The sequence below is a fragment of the Dipodomys ordii genome, unplaced genomic scaffold, assembly GCF_000151885.1.
Source record: "Dipodomys ordii isolate 6190 unplaced genomic scaffold, Dord_2.0 Scaffold117, whole genome shotgun sequence".
Lineage (NCBI taxonomy): Eukaryota > Metazoa > Chordata > Mammalia > Rodentia > Heteromyidae > Dipodomys > Dipodomys ordii.
Window position 1 is genome coordinate 2430127 of NW_012267333.1, and position 7374 is coordinate 2437500.

Below are 7374 nucleotides of genomic sequence, written 5' to 3' on the forward strand. Positions count from 1 at the left end.
AAAAAAAAAAAAAGATTCCACAGCATCCCTAAGGCTGGCAGAGAACCAGGCTTAAGCAAGGGAGTGCTAGAATGTAAGACCAAACGATCAAGAATTAGAACGTGTGGGTGTTGGCAGATATTCAGGTCATACAGTCTTCATAAAACTAATCCATGATTCTTTTCACTTTCCAGTCTGGTGAAATTGATATTATAAATCACAAGACAGGAGACAAGTGTAATCTTAAATTTGTTCCTTATAGCTACTTCTCTCGAGATGTAGCAAGAAAGGTAAGAAAAATTGGAATTTACATGTTTTTTTCTTCAGTGTACATTTCTAAGAAAACCTGGCCCTCTAAGGCTGGTGTTTATGTATACACATTTGTGCCAGATACACATGCATAGGTTGATAGGTATGTAGAAAGAGATGTGGTGATTCAAAACTAGTAGACAGTGACAGGTGCTGGTTGCCCACAACTGTAATCCTAGCTGCTCAGGAGGCTGAGATCTGAGGATCGTGGTTCAGAACTAGTTGGGGCAGTAAAGTCTGTGAGATTCTATCTCCCATTAAACCACGCAGAAAAAGCCAAAAGTGGTGCTGTGGTTCACGTGGTAGAGCACTAACCTTGAACACAAAGAGGTTCCAGGACAGCACCCAGGTCCTGGGGTCAAGCCCCAGAACTGGCAAAGGAGAAAAACAAAAGCAAGTAGACTGGAGAAATTCAGCAAAAAGGGACTGAGTTGCATACAGGACCCCTTTCTTTTCGTAGACCACAAGTGAGGAAGTAAAAGTTGAGAACAATTAGAGACTGAAGGGAACACAAAGGGAGGATTAGTAAAAGGACTGTGAGAAGCAGGTGGGACCAGCGGAACATCTGTGACGTTCAGGAAAGAGTTGTGTTACCACCACAGTGGGTCTCTGTTTTTAGAGAGAAGAGAACGCAATGCTGAGTACCAGTCAGATGCTTTTCATTGCATGGAAAATCCCTGTGCAACAGAGTGACCTCCAAGTCATGACTTAGTATTTTGAATAAAGTTCCACAATCAGGACAACAGAATAATTCAGATGACTCCATAATGCTTGCTGTGACAGGATCTAAGCAGTGTTTACCCTAGGACCTTGGTTTCTGGATTAGTCAAGTAGACCACTCCACACTGCATCCTCTGCTCCAAAGCCCTGCTCTCAACTCTTACAGGTGACAGGGGAAGTGACGGACCCATCAGGAAAAGTTCACTTTGCCCTTCTGGGGACGTGGGATGAGAAAATGGATTGCTTCAAAGTGCAGCCAGCTGCTGGGGAGAATGGGGGTGATGCTCGTCAGAGAGGCCACGAAGCAGAGGAAAGCAGGGTCATGCTGTGGAAAAGGAATCCTTTACCGTGCGTATCTGTGAGCTGTGGCCGGGAGGCCACTTCGGCCTTACCTGTGGAACAGTGTGAAAATAAGTCTGCCTGCCTTCCTACTTAGTCATGTGAAGGCCCAACCAGGGAAATAGGGCCTTTGGAGAGGTTACCAGAAGGAGTCCAAGATGATTTGAATTGTAGCAGACCTTGTCCCAAGAAAGTCCTAACTAACACCCACCATTCAAAAACATTTTTTAATTTTTATTCTATTGGGTTGGGATTCAGAAGAATATCTTTCTGTAGTTTAGAGCAAAGCTATTCACAAACAGCCAGAGAAGCAAGGTGCCCAAAAGCCCAGAGGCAGCAGGAAAGTCCTGAGCAAGTGTCCAGGACTCTGACCTCATCTAATAGATTCCATTGATAGCAGTAGCCAAGACTGTCCCAGGAGGAAAAAGGAAAAAAAGTTTGAAAAGAAGTAAAGGCAAGCCGGGCGCTGGTGGCTCACGCCTGTAATCCTAGCTACTCAGGAAGCTGAGATTTCAGGATCACGGTTCAAAGCCAGCCCTGGGCAGGAAAGGATGTGAGACTTATCTCCAATAAACCACTCAGAAAACGGAAGTAGCGCAGTGGTCCAAGTGGTAGAGCGCTAGCCTTGAGCTGAAGAGCTGAGGGACAGCATTCAGGCCCAGAGTGCAAGCCCCATGAATGACAAAAAAAAAAAAAAGTAAATGCAGTAGAAGGCAATAGAAATGAGTAATTTTGATTAAGTAGAGTGTTTGTTGTATTCATCCAGATGGATACAGATAATTCTGGCTGAGTAATATAAAACCCCAGATGACACTTAAATGGAATCACACTGGGAGGGGTTAAGAGTGATCCAGGTTGACTCTTTTAATTAGGAGTACCTGACATGGCCCTAGACTTTTTTTTTTTTCCACTTGGAGAGCAACCTTGGTAATGTTGGCTTGGCGGTGTACCAAATTACTGCTCCTTAACTCAGTCTGAGCTCTTCGGTTACCTTTTCTTTTAGGAAGAATGCGGAAAACATGTACTACTTCTCGGAGCTGGCTCTGACTCTCAACGCCTGGGAAGGCGGCACCGCACCCACAGACAGCCGGCTACGGCCTGACCAGAGACTGATGGAGAATGGACGCTGGGATGAAGCAAATGCTGAGAAGCAGCGCCTGGAGGAGAAACAAAGACTTTCCAGAAAGAAGAGAGAAGCTGAAGCCATGAAGGCCACAGAAGATGGTAATGAACTTGCTTTCTATTTCTGCGTCTTGGCAGGTGGAGAGAGCTGGCTCTTAATTTTGCCTCTTTTCCCTCTTTCCCTTTTAGGCACACCCTATGATCCTTATAAGGCACTGTGGTTTGAGCGGAAGAAGGACCCTGTTACCAAGGAGTTAACTCATATTTATAGGGGTGAATACTGGGAGTGTAAAGAAAAGCAGGACTGGAACTCGTGTCCAGACATTTTCTGAAGGAGCAGTAACACAGAGGAAGAGGATTAATCGGAGAAGAGGACAGAGGATGTGTGGGAAAGCTGGCAATTGTGACTCTTACCAAGTGCTTTCCTCAAGTTTGTCTGTCTTAACCAATCACTTTTTCCAAATCAATCACCAGAAGCAGACACCAGTGGTGGTGATTGGCTGGTTGCCTTAGCTGATTGACACTGAAATCAACATACTAGATAACTATGTTTGTAAGGGAGAGGATTAGTGGCTGAAAGTTAGTGTTACTCTCCATCTGCGAAGTCAAGAATTCTTGGCTCTTCTTTCTCCTTCTGCACCCATTTAAGATGATGTCATTTGCCCTTCCCTTGTAGTATCCTGCTCAGCCAAGATCTGCATAAGATTGTGATTCATGAGCATTTTTGGTGCTGTTCAGAGCAAGAACTGATTTTAAAGTTCCTTTAAAAAGAAACACATAAGACTTTAACCAGCAGAGGCACTGTGCATGATTGCGGTGGAGCTTAGGTCTAAAGGAAATGCGTGCTCGCGTGGGGTCTGTCGTGTGGGCCCTCCATGTGCAGATAACCAAGGTACTGGAACGGCTGCAAGAGAGACGGCTCTGTGGGGCTGGAAAATTGTTACCTTCTTGGAAGTTTCTATCTTCACTTGCATAAAGTACCCCTCTGCCGTTGTCTGCCTTTGACAGCAGCTGGAAACCACGTTGGTGGTTTGTAGGAGGGGCATGTTGTCCTCATAGAAAGGTTGTATGGACTCCTCAGGCGGAGAACTGAGAAACCAGGCAGGATGGAAAAAGACTGCTAGCCACTTGACCTTCCCCAGTCCTCACCCCCATCCTTCATTGCCTTTCTCACCCCTCTTTCCCAGCTTATCCTGTATGGGTTTGTGCCCCAGTCTGGAGCCACCTGTCCATTGGGATATAGTTCAGAATTTGAGAGCAGTTAATCTGGAACTAAGTTTTCACCATCTCTCAAACCCCAGGGACTGGAGCCACCTCTGGAATAATGTGTTAAATATCTGTATATTATATATATGTAGAGAAAATCTAATTTTTTTGTTTGATTTTTCCTTCCTCCCATTAAGAATCTTGGTTTTTGTATATCATTTGTCTCCCTGGGACTCTGTCTTAGACGTACGTTCATGAGGATGGGCACTCTTCTACTTCCCATCTTCACGGGGCAGATTTGGAGCCCAAGCTGGATCACATCTGGTAGTTATTGAACTGAGACAGGTCCAGGATTTGTATCCTGGGGTGCTCAGTGCTGTGTTAAGCTCTCCTCTCCTTTGAAGATGAAATCCTAGTCTCTTTCCTGCCTCTTTGCTTACTTTGTTGGAAGAATATGGATAGAAAGTTAGAGGAGAGTACCTTCCAGTTTACTTCAGCCTCTGTTCAGCACACAGGCTAAATCCCAAAAGAATTTTCTTGCCATAATGGGGGGCTGGTAGCGCCATCATGTAGGGTGAATGAGAGAACTCCTCCTCTTGGGCTGGCTTCCTCCTTTGTTCTCTATTTGTTCTCTTTGTCTTATTCAGAAATCTAACCCCTATGCCACCTGCCCTTGGTTGAGGATCACAAATCGAGGTGCCTTCCTTGTATGCTTTCTGTTAGTGTTTTCTGTTTCTGTTCCTTAACTGCTGAGCCTCAGCCAGTGTGGGTCCTGGGGGAAAATATCATTCCAGAGGAAGCCATCCCTCCAGGGAAATTGGGTTTTACTGGGTAAATCAGTGCTTTTATCCTTCTCCCTCATCCCTTCCTCCCTAGCTGAGAGGAACACGCTGGGAATTTCTTCCTAAGAACCCTTTTCCATCCCAAGCCGGGGGTTATGCCAGGGCTTGTTCCAGGAGACCCAGAAAAGCTGGGACCTTCTTCAGGGACTTTGGATGGAGTGAGAATTCCCTCACTGAACTTCCCTGCTTTCTCTCCCTTTTCTTCCTCTACAATCTGCACTACATTTCTGGCTCAATCCCCAGATACCTGCTAAGGGAAGAAGCTTACGAGTCCTAAAGGTGGAATAAAGTCACATCAAAACAAAACTATATATATTTTCAGTTTTTTTGCCTTATTGCTTTTTTTTTTCAAAAAAAACTACTAAATTAAATAATTTTTAAAAAGTCATATTTGTCTGATTCAGTTCTTCTAGGCCAGAAGCATTGGCGGGGAGGGGGAGGAGAACTGGTCCAGTGGTTTTGTTCTGCTTAGGAATGTGGGAGCCCGGGAGCCCTCATCTTTGTAAGAAACTGGAAGAGGGCACAGAACACTATTGAGCAAGGCTCCAGAGGGCCTGTGAGCAGAAAATTAGATTTAAATGCCCTACCACTTCAATGTGTTGCACTTTGCTTCATCTTGACCTTGGCAGGAATAATTGTTAATGGTCGTTTGGTTTGGTTTTGTGAATTCTGGGCCTGCTTCACCTCAAAAAAAAAAAAAAGTGAAAAATTAGGGGTCTAGTATGCACCAGGTCCTGAGTTCAAAACTAGCACTGCAAATAATACTAAAAATTCTTACTGTTACCTAGTTTATGGAGGGGTTCAATTTTTTTTTCTTTTTGGTCCATTGTGGGGCTTGAACTCAGGGCCTGCGCACTGTCCCTTGAGCTTCTTTGTGCCTAAGGCTATACCGCTCCACCACTTGAGCCACAGCACCACTTTGTTTTTCAGTAGTTAGTTGAAGATAAGAGTCTCATGGGGACTTTTCTGCCCAGACTGGCTTTGAGCCACGACCCTAAGATTTCAGTCTCCTGATTAGCTAGGATTACAGGCATGAGCTTCTGACACCCAGCTCAAATTCTATTTTTTTTTGAGGGGGTTGGTTGTGGGGCCTGAACTCTGGGCCTGAGCACTGTCCCTCAGCTCTTCAGCTCAAGGCTAGCGCTCTACCACTTGAGCCACAGCACCACTCTTGGTTTTTTGGTGGTTTTAGTGGAGATAAGAGTCTCACAAACTTTCCTCCCCAGGCTGGCTTTGAACCATGATCCTCAGATCTCAGCCTCCTGAGTAGCTAGGAGCCTGAGCCACTGGCGCCCATCAAATTGTCCTTTTTGAAACAAGCAAATTTGATTTGAAGATCTTTGAAAGTTACGCACAGTATTTATGTCTAGCCTGAGTCAGGATGATTGCTTAAACCCAGGAATTCAAGAACAGCCTGGACAACAGTGAAACCCCCATCTAAAATAAAAGAAAAAAAAAAAAAAAACAGCCAGTCCTAGGCCACAGGACAGTGCAGCAAGAGAGTGAGGACCAGCCTGAGGTTCACAGACCCTGTCTCAAAGTTTTAAAAATCACTAGAGTTTTTGACAAAAGTAATGACAGTGGCTATGCTTGCTTTTTCTCAGCGTTCTGGAGGGGGATAGGCAAAATAAAGTAGGAGAGCCCTCAGATGAGAGCAAGCATAACGCCAGCCTGTGAGAGGTGCGTGGGACATTAACTCCCTACTTGCTTCTTCCATTCTCCCATCACAAGTAGGAACTTAAAGCCAGGCCTATAATCCTAACTACTCAGGAGGCTGAGATCTGAGGGTCATAGTTCAAAGCCAGCCCAGGCTAGAAAGTCCATGAGACTCTTAGCTCCAACGAATCACCAAAAAGCCATACGTAGCTGTAGCTCAAATGGTTCAGCCTTGAGCACAAGAGCTCAGGGACAACGCCATGCCTCCTGTGTCCATGTCTTCATGTCTCCAGGCCCTCCTCCTGGTCAATATGGTGTCCCATTTCAGCTCTCCATTGGAGTTGAGCTGGTTTGTTGGTAGTGTTTTTCTGCTTGCTCTTTACTGCTTTCATGGCTCACTTTTCTGACAGTGTTACGTGTATTAGCAGGGTTGCAGGTATTTATGATGAGTCTGCTTGTGGTCGCTGACCTTCTAATAATGACTTTCAATTCGACCTCTCATATCACCTGATGTGGAAGAAATAATTGTATGTTCAAAGCTTAGAATTCACAAACTTTATGAACCATGATAATGACAATTTGCCTTGTGAAAGTTAAAATGTGTATGTGACTTTAGCACTATCCCACAATACTGTGAAATTTATGTCATCAATTTTAATTAAAAATTATTAAAAAAAAAAAAGTGGCGCTGTGGCTCAAATGGAAGAGTGCTAGCCTTGAGCAAAAGAAGCTCAGGGACAGTGCCCTGAGTTCAAGCCCCACAACCACAAAAAAAAGAAGTAAAAAATCATAGTTTGGGGGCTGGGAAGGTGACTCAGTGGTAGAGTGCTTGCTTTGCATGCCTGAGGCCCTGGGTTCGATTCCTCAGCACCCCATAAGCAGAAAAAGCCAGAAGTGGCACTGTGGCTCAAGTGGTAGCGTGCTAGCCTTGAGCTGAAAAGCTGAGAGACAGCACCGAGACCCAGAGTTCAAGCCCCACAACCAACAATCACAAAAATATCATAGTTTTGGACAGGGAATGTGGCTGAGTGGTAAAGTGTTTGCCTATCATGCATAAGGCCCTATGTTCAATTCCTTGGTACCATATAAGATTAATTTTTTTTTGGGGGTCCGGTCATGGGGCCTGAACTCTGGGCCTGGGCACTGTCCCTCAGCTCTTCAGCTCAAGGCTAGTGCTCTACCACTTGAGCCACAGCGCCAC

The 7374-nt window shown here is 45.1% G+C and overlaps 1 protein-coding gene across 1 annotated transcript in view; it reads left to right on the forward strand.

The window, feature by feature from the left end:
• The window catches only part of Osbp (oxysterol binding protein), a 42942-nt gene extending 38077 nt beyond the window's left edge, over positions 1 to 4865 (forward strand). Inside the window, exons 10-13 of the mRNA XM_013029270.1 lie at positions 174 to 269; positions 1175 to 1356; positions 2351 to 2571; positions 2659 to 4865. Of these exons, the coding sequence (XP_012884724.1) occupies positions 174 to 269; positions 1175 to 1356; positions 2351 to 2571; positions 2659 to 2801 (642 nt within the window). The 3' untranslated portion in view covers positions 2802 to 4865. The remainder of the gene's footprint in view (positions 1 to 173; positions 270 to 1174; positions 1357 to 2350; positions 2572 to 2658) is intronic.
• The last annotated feature ends 2509 nt before the right edge of the window (positions 4866 to 7374 follow it).